Source organism: Archocentrus centrarchus, chromosome 20 (assembly GCF_007364275.1).
Source record: "Archocentrus centrarchus isolate MPI-CPG fArcCen1 chromosome 20, fArcCen1, whole genome shotgun sequence".
NCBI classification, from domain to species: domain Eukaryota; kingdom Metazoa; phylum Chordata; class Actinopteri; order Cichliformes; family Cichlidae; genus Archocentrus; species Archocentrus centrarchus.
Genome location: NC_044365.1, coordinates 20,148,028 through 20,173,655, shown reverse-complemented (window position 1 = coordinate 20,173,655; position 25,628 = coordinate 20,148,028). Strand labels below are relative to the sequence as shown.

The 25,628-nt window shown below is 40.2% G+C and overlaps 3 protein-coding genes across 7 annotated transcripts; 1 reads left to right on the top strand and 2 right to left on the bottom strand.

Moving 5' to 3' along the window:
- On the bottom strand, positions 1-8,226 carry LOC115799657 (ATP-dependent zinc metalloprotease YME1L1). 2 transcript variants are annotated; one of them, XM_030756904.1, is made up of 18 exons: positions 7,978-8,013; positions 7,280-7,399; positions 6,514-6,682; positions 6,321-6,422; positions 5,519-5,628; positions 4,959-5,109; positions 4,708-4,815; positions 4,100-4,273; positions 3,825-3,977; positions 3,600-3,732; positions 3,449-3,511; positions 2,863-2,975; positions 2,492-2,647; positions 2,198-2,349; positions 1,984-2,110; positions 1,624-1,697; positions 1,002-1,088; positions 1-896 (listed from the first exon to the last, which is right to left on the bottom strand). In XM_030756904.1, exons 1-18 carry the CDS (start codon positions 8,011-8,013, stop codon positions 756-758), a joined length of 2,169 nt encoding a protein of 722 aa, XP_030612764.1. In that variant the 3' UTR covers positions 1-755. The 2 variants fall into 2 exon arrangements, with proteins under 2 accessions (XP_030612764.1, XP_030612765.1); XM_030756905.1 differs by having other exon boundaries at positions 756-896; positions 4,732-4,815; positions 7,978-8,226.
- A 389-nt stretch (positions 8,227-8,615) lies between these two features.
- mastl (microtubule associated serine/threonine kinase-like) lies at positions 8,616-15,272 on the top strand. Of its 2 annotated transcripts, XM_030756801.1 has the most exons (13): positions 8,616-8,910; positions 8,992-9,129; positions 9,227-9,366; positions 9,465-9,553; positions 9,645-9,751; positions 9,845-9,998; positions 10,288-10,433; positions 10,578-11,657; positions 12,742-12,883; positions 13,031-13,051; positions 13,983-14,096; positions 14,193-14,294; positions 14,661-15,272. In XM_030756801.1, the coding sequence occupies exons 1-13, from the start codon at positions 8,740-8,742 to the stop codon at positions 14,816-14,818; spliced, it is 2,562 nt and encodes an 853-aa protein (XP_030612661.1). In that variant the 5' UTR covers positions 8,616-8,739; the 3' UTR covers positions 14,819-15,272. The 2 variants fall into 2 exon arrangements, with proteins under 2 accessions (XP_030612661.1, XP_030612662.1); XM_030756802.1 differs by lacking the exon at positions 13,031-13,051 and having other exon boundaries at positions 14,661-15,271.
- A 1,299-nt stretch (positions 15,273-16,571) lies between these two features.
- On the bottom strand, positions 16,572-25,288 carry acbd5a (acyl-CoA binding domain containing 5a). Of its 3 annotated transcripts, none has more exons than XM_030756563.1 (14): positions 25,069-25,288; positions 24,599-24,736; positions 24,209-24,329; positions 22,939-23,011; positions 22,700-22,817; positions 22,574-22,606; positions 22,100-22,327; positions 21,823-22,014; positions 21,366-21,460; positions 21,066-21,276; positions 20,542-20,744; positions 18,335-18,394; positions 18,086-18,195; positions 16,572-17,832 (listed from the first exon to the last, which is right to left on the bottom strand). In XM_030756563.1, the coding sequence occupies exons 2-14, from the start codon at positions 24,693-24,695 to the stop codon at positions 17,820-17,822; spliced, it is 1,554 nt and encodes a 517-aa protein (XP_030612423.1). In that variant the 5' UTR covers positions 24,696-24,736; positions 25,069-25,288; the 3' UTR covers positions 16,572-17,819. The 3 variants fall into 3 exon arrangements, with proteins under 3 accessions (XP_030612423.1, XP_030612422.1, XP_030612424.1); XM_030756562.1 differs by having other exon boundaries at positions 24,599-24,742; positions 25,072-25,288; XM_030756564.1 differs by lacking the exon at positions 22,574-22,606 and having other exon boundaries at positions 24,599-24,742; positions 25,072-25,285.
- Positions 25,289-25,628: the final 340 nt, after the last annotated feature.

Below are 25,628 nucleotides of genomic sequence, written 5' to 3'. Positions count from 1 at the left end.
CAGATTTGTAAGCAAATCTTTATTTGAGCTTCATGATGGCCTTAATCTAAAGGAACTGACAGAAGCACCGAGTCACTTCTTTTACACACTTACAGTATATACACAACTCCTCATTTATCAGTCACAACTGCACACACACAATAGGACGTGAGGACCGATCACTAGTTTAAAGAAAAGGAGGATTTACCTTTGGGCACTTAAATAAATAACAAAGAAAACATATGCGTATAGTAAATGCAATCATAGGGGAAAAAAAAAAAAAAAACTCTTAATATGAGGAGTTCAACAATGAACAGCAGGATCATTGTGTCTGGTCACAGCCAAATGGTACATTCTAGCTTGAGGTACTTTTAAGGTCCGATGGTGTTCACTGGCCAGTTCAAACATGTCAGAAGAATCTGACACTAACCAAATTTATATGATACCAAATATCTCGATGTATAAAACTGCTGCTGAGGTCCCCCTTTGTGTGGATTCAGAACAAAAAGCCCTGAATGAAAACATCTTTGTGAATTTTTGGGGGAGCACAAGTACTCAGTTTAACACGGTTAAACTGAGATGCTTTAAAACTCACTAAAGAAAAATCAGTCATGAGACATATCCAAGGATTGAAACAAGATTGAAACAGTGTCGTCTTCACACTGACAATAAAAGGAATACAAACAGAACAAGGCCTCCCAAAGGCTTGTGCTTGATTGCACAGTTGCATAAATATACACACATAAATCAAGAGTCTAAAATGTCTGCTGAGGTTTCTAGTGGTCCAGTGATTTGCCCTCCAGCACCATCTGGATCTCTTTGGCATCCAGAGTTTCATGTGTTAGGAGGGCATCAGCCAGCTTCTTGTGCTCCTGACTGTAAGTCTTGAGGATGTTCTTAGCACGTTCATATGAGTCCTGGATGCAAGAGAGAAAAAAAATATATCAGAAGTATCAAAAACAGCTCTTATAAATCTGTTTTTAAAACTGTTTTTATTTTTAAATGACACATAATTTGCTCACCTTTAGTAAAGCTCTGACTTCCTGTTCAATGGCTGCTTGTGTCTCGGGGCTCTGCTTGGAAACGTCTCCATAGGTCATGACACCGAGCTGCAACACACACATGATCAAGATCAACAAACAATGGGTCTTTCTTATGCATTAGACACATGCAGTTACTGATCACTATAAAGAGGGATAATTTAAGCCAGAGTTACAAATGGGCTTTTTACTGAGTTATGTGTAATTACACAGTGTTTCACAGCAACATTAAGAGGACTGCAGTTTTCAGGTTGATTCCTTTTTTTTTTTTTTTTTTTTTTTTTTAAACACATAAATTCTGTAATATTTTAACAATAATTCATTCAATATAGTGGTTAGGGATGTACTAAAAATCAGCTACTGTAATGCTTTTAAAAGTATGAAGTTGGACTGACAGAAACTGGGTAAGTAAGTAGGAAAATGGCACAAAGAAGCAAAGAAGTTGTGTCTTCAGAACTTGTGTTTTACTGTAAATAAAGATTACATCCCTGCAGTAGTGTGTACAGTAAAGCCTAGAACAGAACTTCTAAGTACTTTAATGCTGGTTGGAACAAAAACAAAAAAAAAGACAGACATCATCTGCCACACAAGTTGAAATTTTCACCTTGTCACTCATGCCGAATCTAGTTACCATCATTTTTGCAATTTTGGTTGCACCATCAAAGTCGCTGGAGGCACCTAAAATGCAGCAAGAAAAGATTCAGACTAGTGCTAGCTTCCAAACAATCACAGCATACAGTCGATAAATTAATTAGACTGGAGACTAGCAATTTACCAAAACCCATTCATATCACACACCTTTATTTTGTGAATGCTGATAAAAAGCACATAATTAAATTTACTTAGACTTGAAATATCACTGAGCGTCAGCCCTCACTGCTCTGATAACCCTTTAAATGTTATAATACAATATTAATCATAGCATGAACCTTGTCCTACCAATCAGTTTCTCTGTATCTCGTACCTGTGGTGATGTTGTCGTTCCCAAAGATGAGCTCCTCTGCTACTCGACCGCCCATACTGACATCCATCTGAGCCAGCAGCTGGGCTCGTGTCTCACTCCAGCGGTCATTCTCCGGAAGCATTGACACCTACAGACAGACACAAAATACAGCAGTCAGTAATAAAGAAATGATTCAAGCAGAAAAACATACTGCAAAACTATAACAAGAGCTCACATGGCCCAGAGTTGGTCCTCGAGGCATGATAGTTGCCTTATTGATGGGCATTGCATCTTTTGTGTAATAGGCAACAATGGCGTGGCCGGACTCATGGTATGCAGTAATGGTCTTATTCTTCTTGTCAATTTCAACACTCCGCCTCTCGGGACCTGGCAAAACACGTGAATCGTGAATGCACAAACACATAGAAATAATCACGGTGCTCCTGTCTGCTCATTGTAAAAATGTGATCAGTCTAATGTTACACATGGTGGGGGCTGCAGACCAGATCGCAGCACTGTGTGTATTTACCCATGAGGATCTTGTCCTTAGCAAACTCCAGGTCCTTCATTGTGACCATCTCTTTCCCGTCCACTGCTGCCTTCAGGGCTGCCTGGTTGACCAGGTTCTCGAGCTCTGCTCCTGAGAAGCCCACTGTGCCCCGGGCAATAATCTCCGCATCAACGGCTGTGAGAGAACAAGAACGGTGTTTGTAAAGGTGATCAAAGACAGTGATGTCCAATCAAAGGTTTCCTCTCAGGCTTAGTTCAGGCAGAGAAGGATGTGCTGGGCTTTCTCACAACGTTACCGTTGCTTCAGAAATGTCAGCAAAAATAAAAGAATATCAAAATGTAGGTAAAAGATATACTTAATATTTTGGAATACTTTACACTAAGACCTACCTGGGTCTACTTTGATCTTGGAGAGGTACCAGTTGAGAATCTCTGTACGCCCTCTCACATCTGGACGAGGGACCGTCACCTGCATGTCAAACCTCCCTGGCCGAACCAGAGCACTAAAGAAAATGATGCAATGCAGCAATAATTAGGACTCAAAAGTTCATAGTATTCAATTCTTATTTAGGAAAACAAATGCCAAATAAAACTATCCTGTCACGACATTCATGATGCCCTTTATTAATATATATATGTATAGAAAACAAATGCATTTCCTCAGAAGCTAAATAACTGCACAATGACTAAGTCTGATACTAAATACTCAAAAGAAATAATAATTTTTTTCTGTTAATGTCAAAAAAGTTGGGTTTTATTCATTGCATAAAATGTTTAAATTAATTTCCAATTAATGTGCACAGGAAGTGCACTAATGTAATAATGCTGGAACTAGAATGAAGTCTCAAAGATAAAACAGTCTGAGGACAAAGGTCACAGAGGGAAGCAGAAAACTTGGACCAGAAACAACTTATTCTACTTAAATAAGCTTATTTAAGGCACATGTAAGACCCCTTCATCCTAAATGTTCACATACTTATCCAAAGCTTCAGCAAAGTTTGTAGCACCAATAACAATGACGCCTTCATTTGGTTTAAATCTGTAAAAGAACAAAACATTGACGATTGTAAATTTAAGTTGTCTACACCACTGCTGTAATCACACTTTTCAGATGAAATAAAACTGACCCATCCATTTCAGCCAGTAGCTGGTTGATGGTTTGTCTGGAGTAAGGATGCATAGGGGACTCAATTCTCTTTCCACCCACGCTGTCGAGCTCATCAATAAAGATGACACAGGGAGCACTGGCTTTTGCCTCTTCTGCAAAATACAAAAAGAGTTTTTTTTTGTTTGTTTTTTTTTAAATACATCTTTAACTGCTTCTAACATTTTCGCACGTCCAGTAAACTTACTGAAAAGGTTCCTGATTCGGCTCGCACCAACGCCCACAAACATCTCATCGAACTCTGATCCGGATGCATAGTAAAAAGGAACATCGGCCTCCCCGGCCACGGCTCGTGCTAACAGAGTCTTTCCTGTGCCTGGTGGACCAACAAGAAGGATCCCTGAGAAAACCCAAGAGGAAAAACATTAGGAAACAAAAATAGCACCACATTCAATTTACTGAATATGCTTTGCCTTGTTTAATGAGAAGTAAAAAGTGATGAGATGAAATGAGCATTACTACCTTTAGGCAGCTTTCCACCCAAGACAGTAAACTTCTGTGGGTTCTTGAGAAACTCAACAACATCTTGCAGTTCACTCTTTGCCTCCTCCACTCCTTTGACATGTTCAAATGTCACATTCTTCATTTGGATGGGGTCGACTGCAGAGTCAAGACCGGATGTGGTGCGGAATCTCACTGCAAGACCCCCAATATAATCAGTTCATTAAAACACACCTTTACAATATCTCATAATAACAGAATATAACAGCTGGTTAATATATGCTTATTGTGGCACACACAAATGCAAAGATCCAATTTTAAGATTGGATCACATTTGTTTTCTACCAGCCACTCATAAAGAGCAAACACAGTCATGAAAATAAAAATAGTTGGTACAAACATTTAGACCATAATGCACAACACTGTGCACGGAATAATCCATTAAAGACAACATACACACTAGAACATAATGGTAATAAATATTCAAGATGGAAATTAGGTGAAAATTAAGTGAAACACAGCTTTTCTAATGTTTTTGCACCCTTGGAGGGTGTAAAACTACAGGCAGTTTGCATGTAGGATTATGATTACATTTGAAAGCTTAAGAAAGAATGAAGACTGAAACAAACCAGCATCAGAAAAGGGGCCTTTACCGGAGAGAAAAGGGGTTCTTGACAGGCCATAAATACCGATAAGGAGGAGGACCAAGAGGACCAACCTGGTTCTCCTCAGTGAGTCTGAAAAACATAACACAGAAAAAAAATAATAATAATCAGCCAATTTCCCCCTCTGTATTTAACTCAACACTGCCACCAACTGTTATAATGAAAAGCAGGCAACCACTTATGATAACAAGTTTCTCTTTCTTTGGACCACATGCCTTGTGTTCTCTGAGTCAAAGCTTGAGACCTCATGAAGCCCTCAGTGAAACCCGTCTTGAAAGCCTCGTGCTGGTTTTCTGGAAGGTTTTTCTGCTGCATCACTTGGTCCACTGACTGCGCCTCAAGTCCTTTTTCTTTCAAGAGCAACCCCTGAGAGAGATAAAATATATAAATACTGTCAGCCACCACATGCTACCCCTCAGTCTCCTGGCAGTAGAATCTTTAGTTGGCACGAATCCCCTGGAAATACAAGTTCTATAATACATAATTACCAGGGGTGCATTTGAGACTAAGTGATTTTATTCACAACATATCATCTCAAAATCTGCACAGAGTTTGTCAGGTTGTACACAGAGTTAAGGTCAATCAAACTATGTCACTCTTTCTGACTGCACAACTAACTGTGCAGTATCAAAGAAATAAAGCCTATTTACTGACAGTAAATACTGAATTTATGTTTGATTGCCCAAGCAGTCTGTATTTGAAACAGTGCAGCAGATAGGTCTTCACACCAGAGAGCTTCTAGACCTGAACTTAGAGTAAGCAGTAACATGCATACCTTCATGAAGGATGGTGTGTAAGGTTCGGATTCCACCGGATCGTCATAACCAGACTCCGTCCGTCTGGTTTTTGATCTAAGTGTCTTGAAACCGCGACTCTGGAACCATACTACAAAGACAAAAAACATGAAACGTGACCCTGTAATTCAAGGCTCTTTACCCCTGTTCAGACGTGGGGTATGCAACATTACTGGCTTAATCGGTCTGTTAAAATGACAGCTGTTTGTCATAAGTCTAACTTTAGGCATGAGAAAATAAATGTAGAAGTGATGCATGTCTGAATGAGAGAGTCAGATACACCTATGGCATACAAGGACACTTGTCGCACCGTTAGCACAGACTCTAATAGCATGTAACTACACTTTTGAACATTTAGTCCTCTCCAGCATTTTTGAAAAAGAGCAGGGTTTGTGTGTGCTGTAAGTTACTGCTCTGAGTGCAGGGACCAGCACGGTGGCTGTCCTTTAGCTCAGTCCCAGCTGTGAAAACCAAAGTCATAACAGACAAAGAACCTATTTTTTGTAAAGTGAAACTAAATATTAAGGACAGTGAGTGCGGTCCAGTGCAGCCATTGTTGGTGCTTTTTTAAAAAACCTGATTCTTCTTTCATGCATCTTTATCTTTGTGGTGAACTCTACTGTTGCTCCCTTTCTGTTCAAGCCCACTTTTCAACCAATCAATACACACTGTTGTGTTTTGTTTTTTGGAGGAGTGCACGAAAGCAGGGCTGCACAAGTTGCATACCCAAAATCCTTTGTTCTGCATAGCCACAGACAAGTGTTTATGAAGTCAGCTTCTTACCAGGCAAAAACTGCAGCTCTGAGCAAGCTTCTCTTAGCGGGCTGTGGTATTGTCTGTTGAGTAATGATGAGCCAAAACGCCCAAAATTCCTGTGTGAAAACCCTGTGAGACAAATTGTACAAAAAAAAATCTCAAGGCCTGTTTCACATTAAAACATATGGGCAAATAAATAAAGCTGGACTGAGCTACTCACCGTGCTTGTTGTGAAAGAAGCTGTCTGCGGAAACGTGGCTTGTCCTCCATATCGAAGGAACAGCGGGAGGCTCTTCTGGTCCCGGGATAGGCAATAACCTGCTGACCAACTCATCCAGTTGACTCACCCTGAGCTCTGACAGGCCCAGATCCTTCAGACTCACACTGGGCTATAAGCAAAGGATAGCAAAAGTAGGTCATCTACTTTGTAAAGCAACTGATCACCCACAAGCAAGTAAGTAAAGTTTATTTATAAAGTGCTTTTCACAGACATGTAGTCACAAAACACCATGCAACAAAATAAATAAAAACTAGGAATAATCATAACAGATATTGAAAAAGAAGTTAATAGTAATACAATACCTTAAAAACAAACAAACAAAAAAAAACAGAATAAAAGAATCCCAAAGTGTGGGACCCACAAGCAAGTACACGACATGCTTCAAAATACTTCTTTTAGAAATACACACACACACACACACACACACACACACACACACACACTGAATGTGCAAAAATGATCTCTGACCATGAAATTTACAAATAACTTGTGGTGTACTACCTAGCTAGAGTAAGACTAAAAAATAAACACATATTTGCTTTACTATAGTAATGTAAATACAGTGTGTGGACATGAAAAAAGTGAATATTCAATTAAATTTAATCATGAACATATTTCCATAAAGTCACCATCTACAGGTAGCCCACTGTAACCAAACAATACTTGGTATCATTTTTATTAGTCTCCTTCAGGAAATGGATCTCACCTCTTTTACAAACGCACTGTGCTCTGGATTGAAGTCTTTGTGAAGGGTCTGGATTGAAGCTGTGGCTGAGTTCTTCAGAGAGTGGAGGGCATTGATGAGCTGGCTGAGAGGCACTATCATCTGGGAGACAGATGAACAGAAGTGGCTCAAAACACTCTTATAGCAAAGGGACAATCACCTTACATTTTCTGCATGCACAGCTAACGGTTCCCATTTCATTTCCCCCTTGATTTTAAATGAAGTCTTCCAGTCAGGGACGGCGGGGACAGGACTGTTATGTCAGTGTTATTCTGCACAGAGCGGTTTGACCCACATGCGGCAGTCGTTTGGGAGTTACGTAACCGCTAGTCTTTGAAGATTTTTCTAAAACTCTATTTTATTTTAGCCCCAAGAGTTTCCTTGACATAACACAGGGTAAAGTCACGACCGAAATCTCGCGTATCACGCTCATCCAACAGGGTGACACAGCGTGACGCAAGCATGGGCTGATTTGGGAGGTATCGTTACGTTCTTGCTAACACTGGGTGAGCTAACGAAAACAGGTGAAATAAACAACACCCAGCAGAGCGTCTTGTCGCTGTAACTGTCATAACAGTCCCCCCGAAGCAACATTAACTTTACACCTAATGGTAAAATTCATTGCGAGAAGAACACACATGAGCTAGCAAAGGCAATAAGCCGCTGTCTAGTCGGCTTACCTGCTGAGGCTGAAACGACGAAGACAGCGAAAACATTTTTGCCGATATGTGCTACAAAAACGAGTTTCGGAGGGTTGGTGCGTGAGGACAGACCCTCTATATAACCTCAATTAATGCGTCCTCCCAAAAGGAGCGTCCTTTTGTTCCCCTCGTTACACAACTTTCAGCTGTTACACAACTTTTTTTCTAGCTAATAACGCCAAATGGATTCTCCTTCATCTGAGGTCAAAAGAACTACAAAATGACGTTGAGCCGAACTACTGCCGGGTGATGCTTGCATCATTACCATGGTTTCCTGAACTTATTCAAAATTAAATTAATGCATACAAAATACAAAAACAAAGCTTCACTTGAATTAAGCATCTTAGAGTTTAAAAAAAAGTGAAGAAATTATTACACAATTTCCTATTTAATTTTCATGTTCTTCTCTATCATATGTTCTCTATGACCTGTTCGTCACCGCCTGATCAAAAATTTGAAAATATTTTCCAAACAAGATATTTTTCGAAATAATAATATAAATTGTAACACACCATACAAGGTAAAATGATCAATTAACGTTTGATTACGCCACGCACCGGGTATAGTTTATGATTTTCACGCAGGCGCCTACTTGGACAACTAAGTTTAGGTCCCCGCGAATGATCCGCGGAATTCAAAATTTCAAAACAATCCGTAGGTCGGTATTTTTGCAAGTGCGTGTTGTTTACTTTGAGCTGGCTGGCTGTCACAGACACAACCTTCATTTGAAGCAGTTAAATCATGGACGCGGATGAAAAGCACCGCTCGTGTGCCAATGAAAAATCCGTGGATCATCACCCTAAACCGCCGTCCATCAACGATTTCATCGTGTTGAAGCCTATCAGCCGCGGGGCTTTTGGCAAGGTCTACCTTGCACGGAAGAAGTGCAACGCACGCTTATATGCCATTAAGGTGAGTGGGTTTTATCTTTTATGATTCTAAATCATTAAAGGGAGTTCTAGTTTACTTGATTGCATTTTTTCTGTCCTATAGGCGATGAAGAAAGCAGATATGATTGATAAAAACATGACGAACCAGATGAAGGCTGAGAGAGATGCCCTCGCTTTGAGTAAAAGTCCCTTCGTGGTTCACCTTTTTTACTCATTACAGACAGCTACCAAAATATATCTGGTAAGGCCCAGAGACTAAAAAGAAAACTAGACTTGATGTCAATTACACTGTAAACGATCCAGTGTGTGAAGTAATTGTTTTCATTACCTGTTTTCAGGTAATGGAATACCTAATCGGTGGAGATGTCAAGTCTCTCCTTCACATCTATGGCTATTTTGACCAGGACATGGCCGTAAAATACATCTCGGAGGTCGCACTGGCTTTGGACTATCTCCACCGTCATGGTATAATCCACAGGTACTTTCACAGTGCATCCAAATCTTGCATTGTAAATGCGTTTGATAATAAGTCATTGGTCTTAATATGTATTTCTGAACTGTAACTTTATTTTTTAGAGATCTGAAGCCAGACAACATGCTTATATCCAACGAAGGTCACATCAAACTAACAGACTTTGGCCTTTCTAAAGTCAAGCTTGACAGAGGTGTGACTTCCCAGCAGCTTTTGGCACATTGTAATCATTGCCTTTAGAAACATTAGTAATGATTCCTTTACCTGTGTGCTTTTTATATTAGAGCTGAGTCTTATGGATATCCTTACCACCCCATCTTTGGCTAAACCAAAGAAGGACTACTCCCGCACCCCAGGTCAAGTCCTGTCTTTAATCAGCTCCCTTGGATTTGTAAGTAAATTTAAATCATTTCACTTGCAGAAAATTTCCCATTTAGATGCTTTTTCATGCATAGTTTGTGCTGCATAATTGTGTTAAATGCAGAACACACCGGCAGCAGAAGGCAAGCGTCACTGCAGCGCATCTGTTGTGTCCAGACCCATGTCGTGCGACAAAATAAAACCGAGGAATAAATCTCTCGAATCTCCTGTGATGAAGAAAAAAGATCAGCTGTCTTCACCTGCCCGTTGGAAACTAGGTATGTCATCAAGAATAATATGCTCGAAATTTTTCTAAAAATGGAAAATTATGGGGTCATTGTTATTAACTTTATAGCAATGTATTTAACAAACTGGTTAGCAAAATACCATGAAGATGCCATATGACAACATGCAAGCTGACGCAGGTTTTTATGTAATAATCATTATTGGCTGATGCTATCAGGCTGTAGCAGACAGCCAAGAGCCTCTCCTTTTGGTATTTTGTCATTCCTCACCCATGCTAACAATGATAATGTATGCTAACTCCTTTTAAAAATGTCTTTCTAGGCCCAAAGAGTGTGTTTAGTCCTCACAATCTGACAAAAAATCTGACGCCCACATTGATGAAGACCAGTAAGAGATTTGAGACGATGAGTGCAGGCAGCACCACTGACACCGAGGGTGGCACCAGTCCACTGTGGGAGTGTGAGGAGGTAAGTGGTTGCGAACCTACATTCATGTGTAATTAAAGACCTATTAAGCATTGGAGTGTCCTGACAAAATCTTAAATTACATCATCTTACTGTTTCTCTCACATTTCCTTGCATGTTGTGACTTTTTTATTTTTTTTTCTTCAGAAAGAGAACGAACACATGAATGACCAGAGGGGAAGAGGGCAGTCTGAGTCCAAGGATCCCAAACAAGACTCTGCACTCACAAAACTGAACACCTTTTGCTTCTCTGATAAGGCTTCTAGCAGTCTGTCAGAAAAGTTGAATCAAGACCATCTTGCAGAAAATGTGTCCCATATGAACAAGCTGGAGTCTTTCTCCACAGCTCAGAAGGATGTTTGTCAGTTGGCAGTTTCAGCAGTTCCCTCATCTGTGAAGAGAACATTTTCAGATGTAGAAAGAAGTCCAGAGACACCGGAGATCCGAGCCAAAAAGAGAAACACAGACTACAAGAGGTTCTACGAGATTCCAGAAGAGACTAAGAGGTTTCACACTGGCTTGACTGGAACATTTTCCACCATCAAAATAGGCGACTCTATGGCCTCCGCTGGGGTGATTGTGGCAGCTGAAGAGCGGGTGCCGAAGCGCTCCAGTCCCATTGCTGTAGCCAAAAGTCTGTTTTGTGAACTGGAGGATCCCGTGGAGGATGTGTTTGAAGATGGAGCCAGAGACCTGTCGCACACAAGTTTCACATCACCAATTCCTGGGACAAGTGACATTTGCAGGAACTTGAGCATGAACTCTGATGGTTCTATGCATGAAACGTCTTTCACTATGGAAAGCCATGCATCCCCCCAGCCAACTGGGCCTTCCAAACACAGGAATTCATCATCACTAGAGGAAGAAAAGGGAAGTAAAGACTCCTTCTATACTGCATTGCTACCACAGACCCCTATTTTCACAGTTGAAACACCTAAACTTGGTCATTTTTCAGAGAGAGATGAATCTTATTGTTCCTCTGTGAGCCGGCTCCCTGATCTTGCTTGCGGTGAAACACAATCCCCATTATTCCTCAAGCCACGAAATGTCGTGGCTTTCCGTAGTTATTGTAGCTCCATTAATCGTTCCAACGTGTCTGGGGTGTCCCGACTTAGCATCGGATCTGTAGAGGTTATGGACCTGTCCACAACAACTTCTTATTACCCTGCATCTGGAGCTGCAACGCCGGTGCAGAAAAGACCCAGCTCCAGTGGTTCTCTCTATCAGGTACGTACAGAAGGATGAGAAACACTGCAGACAGTTTAAGCAATTTGCATTGCTCCTTAAAGGCAACCTGTCACTCTCATTTTTAAGTCAGTATTTTTTATTCTAGTTTGTGTTTAGTGGCACATCACTTAAAGTGATCCTGGCTACAGTGGCTGCTGTAGGACAAGTTTTAGTAAGCCAAGAGAGATAAAAAAAAAAACATAAAAATTATACTCTACCCCATGGGGTTTCTACTACTGTTTGTGTAAAAAAATATTTTTTGTAAACACTGATGTAACATTTTTGAATAATATCAACACTTAGCAGTAAATTGGAAAATAAAAAAACAGATACGGTCCATCAAATATTTTGCAGAATTTTACGTTTTTACCCTGATTCACCTCAAAAACTCTGCCCACTGCTCATCTGTTGTGAGTGTACTCAAGATCACAAAGTGACTCTGGGCCGGATCTGCCAGAGTTTTTCCCTGTTGTGTCAGTCCTGTGTTTGGTGAGTAGCATCCACCGTTATTTGATCTGGAAGGGGCTGTAAAACTTTGTTAACCCTTAATAGGGCACTCATTGAAATACTTTGAAATTCAAAATTTCAACCTTAGAGTGTTACTGGAGGCAGTGAACTTACCATCTAAGTGGAAAAAAAGTGTAAAAGAAAAACACGTATATGGTGACAGGAACGTGTATTTTAGAATATTACAACAGACTCATTACATCACTTTTTAGAACTCTACAACATACACATTATGACTTTATACGTTAGGCCATTTTTTCATGAACATATTCTTCAAGACCACATGCTTCTTAACCTCCCTGAGGCACGGGATGGGCTTATAAAGGGTTGTCTTATAAAGGGTTAAAGGAGTCCGATATGAGTCGACTGCTGTTAGCCGGCAAACTGCCTTTAAAATGGATGTAACATTGTTGGTTGCCAAGGTTGCATCTTGGATAAAAGCTTTTGCAAAGCTCAGCCGTCACAGATTTGAGTTATGATTCAGTGAAAGGCATTTATATAGGATTACATACATGTTAAAGAAATTTTGATGCATGTGCCATTCTTCCCCTTCCTTTTTATTTCCTTCTGATCTCAGACTCCTCAGCCCATGTCGACCTCCCATACCCCTTACAGGACTCCAAAGAGTGTCCGGAGGGGAGCGCTGCCTGTTGAGGGTGGACCCATTTTAGGAACCCCTGACTATTTGGCTCCAGAGCTTCTTCTGGGAAAACCACATGGTAAGAAAGCGAAATCAAAAAAATCCTTTAAAGTCCTGTAACAATGGGTCCTTTTTCTTAATAAAAAAGCCAACATCGGTCAGTCTCGGTCATGTGTTAAATAGTTTGCTTGACACTGTAGCTTTTGTGACAGGCACTCTCTTTTAGTTTCAGGAAGTGGTCAGTGTGGTAAGTTTTAACGTTAATGTTTTTTTGCAAGCAAGCTTGCATGTTCCCCTGCCTGCTGATACGCTGTAGTAAATGAGCGGATTCCTGCCCCGTTTCCCTGTCCCCACTGTCCCCACTGTTTCTGCTCTTTTAATTGGTGAACAAACTGTGGGCCTAATTAAAGGGGAAAGGGATGGCGGTTCAATTATGTGATTATAAAGGTTTGTAAAGGTTTAAAACATTGGGTCTTTTAAGTCTCTAACACCACTGTTCCAGCAGGGGAATCAGATTAACTGAGGCTGCTGTGCTTTTAACTGGGCAAACTGTTGTTGTTGTTTTTTCTTCCTGCCCTTACAAATCTATAGATTTTGAGCAATCCTGATACACTGTCAATGCACAGTGGCACTGGCATCGCACAAAATGTCATCTAATATTAACTTATTGATCTGCTGTGCTGTTATTAATTCAAATGTTAACACTATGAGGGCAGGATCTCCTGTCTGTCGCACAATGCCATTTTGTAGCTTGATTGGTGCTATTTGAATTCATGAGCAATTAGTCTGTGACATGAATGAGCCTGTGTGGCAGTCTTTTGTCTTATTAACTCAATAATAGAGAGCTATGATAACTGTAATCATAGTTTAAGTCCTTGCAGCTATCAAGAACTTTAAAAAAAAAAATTCCTGTAAAGCACAATGTTAGGCTCATAAGGACACATCTCAGGCTACCTGATTGAACTTAATACAAGCAGAATGATTTTATTTAGATGTTCCACGTGAGGATGAAGGAATGTTTCTTCCCCAGTACTGAGTATCTAACGTAGTCCCTGCTTTTGCCACCGCAGTACAGCTAGTGTGCACTCTAACAGAATTCACAGGGAAAACTGAGGCGTTTGAGGCCAGCGGCTGTACAAAATGTGACTTTTTCTTTTTTTGTTGTTGACCCCGGCCAGACTGCATGGTGGACTGGTGGGCGCTTGGTGTGTGTCTTTTCGAGTTCCTCACAGGCGTGCCGCCTTTCAATGACGAGACGCCTCAGCTGGTCTTCCAGAATATTCTCAACAGAGGTGGGTTTGCTCTTCTGTTGCAACCGTCAGCCTAAAATATGTCATTAAGCTTCTCCTTGATTACCAACACACCTATGTCACTGTCACCCATTGTAGACATACCCTGGCCTGAGGGAGAGGAGGAGTTATCTGTAGATTCGAGGAATGCCATTGAAATCCTCCTGACCATGGATGTGACAAAGCGTGCTGGCCTAAAAGGTAAAGGCCACCTTTCAAATTATATTTATTTCTTTTTAAAAGTCTATGGAGAGTTTGCTTTTTAGTATAAAGCATGATGCAAAATAGAAAAAATTCTAAAAAAAATTCTAGTTTTCAGATTATTCAGTAGCTGTTAAAAGGTTCTTTTTTGCTTGCTTGTTTACAAGCATGGAAATTTATATTTTCTCTCCAGTTTAGAACTTATTAACTTAACAAAAAAGCTATTGTTGACTTTAGATTTACTACCAATTGGAAGAAAAATTTAATTAGACTCATGTTACTGAAAAAGCTGTTAATAAGAATAGAAAATGATTTTAAACAGGCTGTGTGTTTTGTTGTTTGTCATTTGCTTTTAATTGCTATCAGAACTGAAGTGCCACCCCCTGTTTGACGGCCTGTACTGGGACAACCTGCAGAACCAGCCGATGCCTTTCATACCTCAGCCAGAGGACGAAACTGACACCTCTTACTTCGATGCGAGAAACAATGCTCAGCACATTGCCGTGTCTGGCTTCAGTCTATAGAAGTTTCTTTCTTGGTCGAATTGTTGACGTGAGAACGCTTTTAAAGTTACCTTGCTTTCAAAATCAGACCCATTAGGCAAGTAAATACATGCATGCTGATGGCTTCTCTGTTCACTGTTGTAATACTGTTTAAAAAAGAACATTTTATACTTGTGCAATCAAAGGTCATAAGAGCTAGATAGCTGCAAGAAATTTATTTTTAAAGTTACCACTACTGCATTAGGTTCCCTTATATTTCTCTGTAAGGGTATAATACTGTTGAAGAAAAGCATTCTAATATATTCATAAATGTCTTATATACTGTATCTAAATTTTGTGGATAACATTGTTTCAAGATGAGTGTTACTTTATATTCCAGTGGGAGTGTTATTTTATGTAATGTTTCATTCTTCCACACTACTAGTTCATTCTTGCTACATGTAAAATGTTATCTTAATTCTGAGAAAAGAAAATGAAAAAAATAAAATAAAACCAGTTTGTAACAAGATGTACTTTTGAGTCTTTTTCCATTAATGTCAGAATTTTATTTAGATAAAAATCTTAACTGAACACTGCTTGAAAAAAATGAGTGTGGAGGAGATACCAGGTGATGGGCCATTAGACAAGGAGAGCTGGGCAGGGCCGTAGAAGGCCATAAAACAGGACTGGTATTTGCTACTTTGTACAGAGTGACCTCCAATGGGCTACTTTATATGCGTGCTTCTTATCAAACTGTCAAAGCAGGTTTATACTGAGCACTTGTAACCAATCAGGTGAACATTAATCATCTAGCATAATAGATAACACAATGCATCCCTTGCATGATCTACTGAGAAAACAGAGTGTGTTCAGTAAAAGGCTTTTACAGCTTCGCTGCACTAAGAACCGCTACAGGAAATCATTCCTGCCCACTGCAATAACTTTATATAATGACTCATCCCTGTCTCGATAAAGTGGTTTCATATACCGATAACAAAATTGCTCACTGCACAGTTTCTATTATTGATCGTTGGAGTATTCTGTGTATATGAGGGGTTTTATAGGTTTTTTTAAAATAGCTTTTATATCTATTGTGTGTTCATGTGTACTGCTGCTGTGCAACACAGGAATTTCTCCTCAGGGATGAAATAAAGTACTCTATAACTCCAGACTGTCCAAGAGCTCAGTGATGCTCTGATTCAGGTCTGGGAGGAGATCCTGCAGGATACCTTCCATCTTCTCATCAGGAGCATGCCCCACACATATCAAAGTATCAAGGACACCAGCCAAAAAAAAAAAAAAAAAAAAAAAAAAAATCACCCAGTTGGGATCAGACCTTACGCTGGCACACCGGGCAATGGTGTGTGGCCACCACCTGTGAAACCATTTCCCTTTGGGGAGCTGTCTTTTTGACTCTCCAGTGCTCCTGTTTTCACTTTAATTTACACCAAAGCAGGTGAAAAGAATTCACAAAGGTCTATGTATCCCAACCGGACAGTTGGACATCCCTGAGGTTTAAAAGATTTTGCGTTATACTGCAATGATTAAATGTTCCATTTCCAAAACTCAAAAACTGGAAATCTGGCATTAAAATAATTGCAAACACCAAAATATAGGTGTGATCGCTTCCTTTTGTTAGGGCCAGGCTAACTGTTATTCTCGGTTTTCATTTCCTTGTGTTGAGCTGTTTGTTGGCTGTAGATTTATTGTGAGGTCAAAAGCGTTTATAACTCGGGGAAAACAAAAAACAAAAAAAAAAAAAAAACTTCATTTGAATACGACATGGACAAACCTGCTTTGTGAAAACTTTATTTCAGGCTGAGATTATCACATGCAAACACCACTCTATCCACAGGCAGAGAGGGTGAGAAAGCCTTAGTATATTTCAGTAGAAAGGTAAACTATCGCTTTTTTTTTGTAAATATGCCATCATAGTCTATATTATATTACACAGAGATGCAATTAAAATATTGCATTTTGATCTGGACTGTACAGCTATTGTATACAATTTGTATGGAGCTCGTAGCTTTGCAAACAACTCACGATTACTATCATTCCATCAAAATTCTTCACACGTTAAAATGATACAACATAGAAAACAAAACAGCATAAACAACACAGATTGTGATAAAGGTTATGCATTAGTTATCTGATATCAGAGTGGAAGATTTCCGCTGATTCATGGCTCACCAAGTAGAACGATTAGGTTAAATTTGGTCCAGAAATGCAAGTTTTATGCTACAATATGAGAATGTAAGAAGTCATAATGCCTACAGTATGAAATAACTTGTAATGCTGAGGCACTTCTTCTATTTGGAAAACTGAAATGAAATCTTAAGACCAACCTGAAGTGACGCGCCTACTGATATGCGGTAAAACCGTTGATGAGACCACATCCTGAACCTGGTCTGACCTACACACAAACATTTAACAGTCACTTTAAACAGAAACCTCACCTATACAGCTGAAAGCTGGCCAGCATGGTCTTCATTGCAACTGTCACTACAAGCAATAAATATTAACTTAGAATTTAAAAGAAATCACATCTCAGTACATTAATACATTCAATCCTCACTACTACAGTAATTACAACATTTTCCTATAGCAGCATTACCTGGGCAACTAATCAAAGTAAATTGTGGACATTTCTAATAACATCAAATCAAGCATTATGCTGAAAATGCCCATTTTTTGTGCAATAAAACCTCAGTTATGGAAACAATTGAGTAGCTACGCTATAGCTGGACTCTGCCCACCTCTTACAGAGAAAAAAAATTCCAGTACAGTAGATTCATCTTGAAACAGTTGGATAATCACAGACAGCAAGCCCATCCTTTGCGACTCCACGTTCACACGGCAACACATCTGAGAGACAGCTTCCTTTCTTTCGTTAAACTAGGGCCCTTCTTTATAGTGCAAAAGCAAATTACCGGGCTGTGGGTCTAAGCAGGGGAGGAGAGTTACAGCCATTAGTAACCCAACCGCAACAATTAGGGGACCTATTATTGTAGTTATGCCCACAGGCATTTAGGTGTCACCGGGTTCAATTGATCCGTCTGTTGGAGAGGGGGGAAAAAAAAAGAAAAAAGAAAAGTGAAACTAGTTAATACCAGAAACAACAGAGAGTAGAACAGTAGATGACTCAGATGAGTCAATATAATTTTTGCAGGATAAAAGCTTTCGAACTTTCACTCATCTCACTCATTCTTATTAATGACTGAGGAAAAGTCTGTTAAGTATAGGGTGTGAACTTTGTGGCTTCCAAAGTATTACATGGAAATCACAGTACATTGTCCATGTATTTCTTACCTTCTCCTCCTCTGCAAGTATAAGCGGATAAGCCACTGTACCACAAATGGCCATATAAGAGCAAAGGCCAAACTGGTTGGTGAAATGTCAAAAGGCCACCAGGACGGTTTCTAAGAGAAAAGAAATAAATGAGAGTGGTTAGTCAAATATTTAAATCTTACCTCCCAGTAATGATCATATAGTTTTGTTGACTCAGCTGGAGATTTAGTAAATTGCTTTAAAAATATAAATGAAGACAGAACTGTTTACCTGACTCCTGTTATTCACTGGGGGTGATGCGTAAGTAGGAGACAGAGCCATGGATCTTGCCTACAGAAGGAAAGAGTTAATAAACTGTCATGAGTAAATTTAAACACCAAGAATTTTTTTTTTTGGTGATTTATTGAGTTATTCACATTTTCATTTTCTGTTTATTTGAGCGCCTTCTTAAACGTTAACCATTATGAAATTTCTTCAAATAAACTATTTACTTTACTGAGCTAGTTGACTTTTCATTTTTGGCTGCTGTGACTGTAAGTCCCCAATTTTTACCATAAATAAAGTATATCTTATCTTAAATTTCTCAAGCCACATATATTTTTGATATCTTGTTTCTTTTACAAATTTCTAAACTTCAAAACTATTCCTCCATATTTTACTTCTTTTTAAAATATGTATATGTCAGACTGACCACATCCCAAAAAAAAAACAAAAAAAAAAAAAACTTTCATTTGAATGTAGCATGTAATTTTTTTCCCTTGTGCTATTATAATTTTAAGTGGCAGAATAATTCTATATTTTGTCATTTTGTTTTGTTGAACAGTTTTATATACACACATATATACACATATTTTTGTATAAACAGCTGCTGCTGTAAAACACAGAAGATGAAAAAAAATAAAGTTCTTTACATTTTTATGAATCTGCTTTGATTGTACTGCAGCTCGAGGACCTAGTCTCTTCAGAAGTGTAAAGCCTTTTCTGATGGGTTAATATAAAATCTGGACCTCTTCTATAACTTTGGCTTGTTTGTTTTCTTAGAGTCATGTATTCTCTTTCTCTCTCCCAAAAACTGTTGCAGCTGTTATTTCAGCCGCTGCTCTCTCTTGGATTTCCCTGAGGGTTATGTACAACATTTCCTTTTCAGACACACATTTCTTGTGAGAATTATTGGCTTCATCCACTTATAAGTAGCCTTTAAGTCTTCATTATTCCACATCCTTTTCTATGTGAGTGTTTCCACTGGCAGCAAAATACAGTGACAGGTTAACCTGCACTTCCCCCATGATGACAGCGTTCCCAGCTCTGGTCAGACTTTTAAAAGTGTCTGTGGGGTATTGTTGACTTTTCAGTGTTGGAGCCAATCAAAATTTGGGACTTTATCTAAATATGTGGGACATGAGGGAAAGTACTGATGTGCAGTGGGACACCTGGTCATCATAATGCACACATGGGCAGCCTGCAAACCAAATCAATCCAGCCTCTGATGTTACAACTTTTAATGTAATTTTCTCACATTTATATAGTGCTTTTCTGGTCTTACTAACACTTAAAGTGCCATTTCATACATTCACAGAGCACTTCGGTCTATACTCCTTTGAGCACTTCACCTACCTCACATCTATGGCCAACTTTGAAACACCAATTAAGTGAAAAACGCATGTTTTTGGACTGTAGGAAGAAGCTGGAGTTCAAAGAGGAAAACCCACACAGGCACAGAGAGAACGTGTACACTCGGCACAGAAACCCCCCCAGCCAGGATTTGAATCAGGAACCTTCTTGCTGTAAGGCAACAGTGCTAACCACTGCACCACTGTTCTATGTCAACAGTCTAACAGAAACATCTTGGTTTTTGAAACAAGGACCTGTTCTGCCAAAATTCACATCGCTTAGCGTAATTCAGCACTATGTGCATCATATTAGAATTCAGTTGTTTATTTCATCCATGTCAATATGCCCGCCCCCTGAGGGAATAAAAAGGTGTTTCCAACCCTGTCCTAATGTCACGGTGTACATAGTACAACCACTGCTGATTGAGCTGCAGCCAATTCTGGCCAGGAGACTCTTGCAAAAGAGATTTTACAGTCCCAGTTTCCTGTTTAAATAAAATACACATAAAGAGGAACCTATGGCACTATGATAGTAAGGCACCTACTGTTTACAGAAGTTAGATAGTCAGCTTCAAATGCATTGTACTTTGAATGTTGACTTATGGTGCCACTAGCCATGGTACCTGATATCATTTTATTTTAAATATCAATGAACATAAAGATTATCTAAACATGAAACAAGAGCACGGCTGAGCAGGTGCCAACGCTCGGCTGTTGTTTTCGCCCTGTGAGTGAAAGCATATTTTTTGGTATTTGGAATCATCTTTTTGTTTGTGTCAAATTAAGCTTCAAAGATGCATTTTTGTTTGAGGCACTTTCATTATAATTACTGGATGACTTTTGGTAACTCAGTCATCATCATCAGACCTGGCTTGCGGTTAGAGCCTCGAGGGTGTGCAGCCTCTCCAGGACGCTCTGCATGTCTTCCTGCAGTCTGGCCAGAGCCATGACGATCTGCTCATTCAGGTTCCCACCCGGTGTCCCTGCAACTCCCCAGCGGCCCCCATCTCCATCTCCAGCGCTGTGAACGGGCATCTGAGATCCAGAGGGGAGGCCTGGAGACCTGGAGCCTAAAAATAGAACAGAATTTGAATAACTGACACATGCTCGGGTGTCAGTGCCTACAATAGAACGACAGGCTTTGTGACATTGAAAAATGGAAAAACAAAAGCCACACAGAGCTGCCAACTCAACAGAATCATGTTCTTTTTTCAAGACGTTGCTGTCCTTCTGATTACATTTCATAACATTTAAATCTGACAAATGCCAAGCACATGTTAAACTGACTAAAGCCCATAAAGTCTTCTATTTAAAAGATCATGAATACACCCAGTAAACCAATGAACTCATGTTAATTTTTAGTTATTACTCCGTTATAAATCAGAACTTACCTCGTCCTCTTCTGGCTGAAGAGCCACCGGGCATGTCCACATTCAGCCTCTGCGACATTGCCCCACCTGCCTCGCCATCTTCTCCTCCACATCTGACGACCTGTGACAGGCCCTGTGCATCCTCCTGAGTGTCCCGTGTGTCCTCTTGAGGTGGCTGAAGGTGGTTCCCCTCTTCATCCAGATCATCCAGAGAACGGTTATGTTCTGAGTTCTGGAGCAGATGCACACTAAGGTAAATAAACAACAATCCAATCGGCTAAACCCGATTCATATTTGTGTGCTTTTTAAGTTTTTACTTGCCTCTTCCTGACCAAACTGGTCCACAGAATCACAGTACACCTCGCTGTCGGAGTCACTAGCCAGGTGATTGGGTGCAAGCACAGTTACACTTGGATCTAATGTTGTTACAAAGGGAAAAGAAAAGGGAATGAAAAACTCAAGGCTTGCTTAGTATTATAATGACTAGCCTGCCCTGTAATTAACAGAGTGACAAGAAGGAAGTTCACTTAATTTGGGGCTTTTTGCTCCCTTCCTACAGAGCCATTAATTTTCTCCATTATGCCTGTCCCAGGAGCAGCTGATGTGTTAAGTTTTAAGATTCAGTGTGTGCTGCAGCTCTGGGAGTGAAGCTTAGCAGATTAACCGATCACATGCTGCTCAGGCAGACAGCTTGAGTCCTCTGTGACTGTTTTGGACCCCTGTGTGGATACGCCACGGGCTGAAACGGAGCACAATGTTGGAAAATTGGCTTCCCTACCTGGATTGTGTCCATTGAGCAGAGGCTCACCGACTGAACCCTCCTGGGACTCGTCACTATTCAGAGCAGCTCTGGAATGACTGCCATTGGTCAGATGGGTGACCCCGTTAGTGACTTTACCATTTGACAGTGGTGCTTTTTGTTTACGAGTTAAAGTTTTTCTCTTTGGTTGTGATGGTGCAGATTTTTTGTCTGGGGGGGAAAAAAAAGGAAAGCTACATCTAATATTCTGAAAATAATTTTAGATATTCACACTCAAAAGGAGCAACTTTGTTACCTTTTCTGACCTCCCTTATTACCACTTCCTCCTCTTCTTCTTCCTCCTCCTCATCCTCCTCCTGCTGCTCCTCCTCCTCCTCATCCTGCAGCGTTTCTTCCTCTGACCTCACTTCCTTTTGTTTAAGCCTGGCAGGCCGAGTCTCCAGAGTGCCATTCATTTCCATGTTTCTAATAATGCTCTTTGCAACATTATTCGATCCCAGTGAATTCATCATCGTACCAAACCCTGCACAACAAAAAAAAATATATATATTTTATAAGATCATAAATACTTCCTCTGAGAGATCGCAATCAAATTAAAGCCTCCATTTTTGATTGAACCTCAACTATGCAAAGCTACATTTTCTTTCTAGCAATACTTTAACAAGCTCTCTATGACCGCTAATAAGCACTCAAAGCATCTGCGCCACAACACCAGACGAGAAGTAAACTATATCACCAGACCCATATGTTTACACAGTAATGTACTTGCCTTCCAGTTGCCTAGCAAACTGAGTCAAACGGGCTGAGCGTATAACAAGAGGCAAAAAAAAAGAGGTTAAACTCCACATCACAAAGCGAAAGGTTTAAGAGAGCCACCTGGCAAGGAAAAACCAACCTGTGCTCAGGTCTGAGATCTGCGTGATCTTTTTCTTTTCGTCGACCAGCTCGTAGAACGGGCCGAGGACCTTCAACAGCTCCTCCACCTCGTCAGTAATGGGCATCCCCTCCAGGATCTGAGAACCAAATCCAGAGTCAGTACAATGGCAATATTTTCACTCGAGTACATGAAACCCCAGCTGGTTAAAAAGGTGAAGGTGATTCCAGTTTAAAGTTGGAGATGGACAGCAAACATACCAGTTTCATTTCATCAACATAGGCTGCCATTGCTTCTTCTTTTGACATATCTCCAAGAGAATTCCAGGCATCCCTATCACAATAAAAGCAAGCAAAAACAAACAAACTGTTACATCATTTTATCAGGTGAAAAGCGGAAAGTGTTGTGTCAACAAAAGTGGGTTTGACGGCATTTGTGTCAGTTTTCAGCTGAGTCGATATGGAAAGATCATTTGAGGACTGTGTTATTTACTAGCTGCAGATTAAAGACTGGCAGGTACTCAAACATTTATTAAAAACTGTAGCTACCCATGAATTATGTGTTTATTTAACCATTATTTAAGCAGGAAAATACCGTGTTTGGGAATAAAAATCATTTTTGTAAGATTGCCCTGGCCAAGACAGGCGGCAGTACAATCAGCAGTTGCATAGAAATGTAGGCGTCAGAAAAATACATTGTCTGAGGCCAAAAACAGGGCAATAACGTTCAAGTAACTGCTGCCACATCTTTTTAAATTAATTTATGATTTCAGATCCTTAACATTTAGTTGATTTGGATGCCTATTTTTTCACCAAAAATCACTGCAAACCTAAGGGAACGATAGAAGGAATAAGACTCAAGACCGAAAACAGTAGCATCCTGAACTTTTTACGCACACAGATGAGTAAGTAAGATAAAAGCAGATTAAGAGCAGCCTTGTAAATAAGAATATAGCAGTATCTGAGTCTGTGAAAGGACAAAGCAGATCATGGTGAGCAAGGCCGTTAAGGTTTGCGGGAATCTCAATGTTCTATGACCGACAGTATCACTGAGAAGATACACAGGCATAAACAAGCTCGTGGACTGTACAGGCGGCTCCTTGAGAGAAACCATCCAGCCTTGTGGGTAAGAGGTTACATTCCCAGATACATTTTAATGAGTCCAGAGATCATCTAACGCAACCTGAGCTTAACAGAGCGAGCAGAACAAATCCAGCAGAGACTTTATTCCGATGTAGATCTAAAGCTGTCTAGACCTTGAAGGAAATGTGACCCATTATCTGACCGTAAGAGACAGATAAAGCAAATATAACCACAACAGGGTTTTTCCTTGCTCGCTGGTGGGTGACTATGCTCATAAGTACACTGCTCCACATAGATTTAAGGAAAAAAAGCATGTATCTTCCCTTTATTTCTGGACATTGAGTGAATTTAACCCCACTTTAAAAACAACAGGTTAAACCCCACCAAAACATTTTTCCCTAGAGGTTTTAGGTATGAAGGAATCCTAAGCGCACAAACACACTCTTACCATTTAGCTTTTCCAACCGCATCCCAAAAGCCAGGTCGGGGTATGTTGCACTGGCCCACAGTGGCTTGTTTATAGTAGCTGTAGAACTTGAGCATCATGTCATTGGAGGGTTGAAAGGGACCTGGGGGGGAGAAAAACTTTCATTATATAAAATAAAACTTACTCTACACGTGCAAAATTAATTTTTAGAACTGGGGGTGTTTTTATTTATCTCTTCCAAATCTGTGAGGGCTTGCAGACAAAGCAAGCAGGCTAAAGTAGATTATTTAAATCGCACAAGCTGCTGCACCGCACCTGGCCGGGGCTGGCAGAGCTGTTTGAACTGGCCTATGTTTATGTGAGTGTGTGTGAGTGTGTGAGAGAGAGCTGCAGACCGGTGTGGTCACTCACCATTCGGGGGTAAACTCTTGATCACTTTCACGGCGGCGTCAAACCTCAGCTGGGTCAGGCGCCTTTCATCTTCCAAGCGGACACTCTCCATCTCCATCGTGTCACTCGGAGACAGCACAACAACAACAACAACAACAACAATACCTGCAGGCAGTAAACAAACAAGGTCACGCCAGCTATAATAAAAAACACGTTAAAAACGGTCGTTTATGGGTAGCATTGTTGCTGATTCTGAGCAGCAGTTTAGGTCTAAAAACGAGCAGACTTTGACGACGCTAATGCGACCAGCTACACTTGAAAGTTGCTGTGTGTACAGTAGGTTGTAACCACCAGTAGGAGGAGGCTGAGCCAGTTGGATATCTAGGACGCACCGTTTCATGTGCAGTACAGCACCAGCAACACCGTTATTTACGCTAAACGGTATTTACACTCACAGACTTTCGACGAAAAACCTTAAAACCACCGTTACTTACCGTTAAAATCACGGGCCTATCTGTTTGTCAGAAGGCGACTTGTCTTTAGCCCTTCACCAGACGCCATGAACAGCACATACTTTGGGAATTGTAGTCTTATTGTAGTCTTTCGCCGGATAGCGATACCGCCTACAAGCTCCACAATCCTCGCGTCCACTAAAAAAAATTAAAAAAAAAAAGTCTGTGACAAAGCAAAATATTGAACGTAAATGAGGAGCTGCGGCAAAGCGAAACATATAATGTAACTTCATTGTTTTGGTTGAAAACACAAACTTGTGTCATGACAGTTTAGGGTTTAAAACTACATATCCCAGCATGCTCGAGTCAGAGCCACTTTTTTTTAATTTTGCTGGAAGACCGATAGGTCCATGGGAGAGAATGGCAAGAGCTCTCACTTTGTCATTATTTTCGATTACTGAAATTCAAGTCATTAAAACCTGAATTTAAGTTGGTTTTGGAGTTTTGGACAACCGCCCAAAACATTTTAACACCTCACGCTGAAAGGCATTTTCATAGTTAACTATAAAATGACAGATGTGCAGAATAATCAACATGGA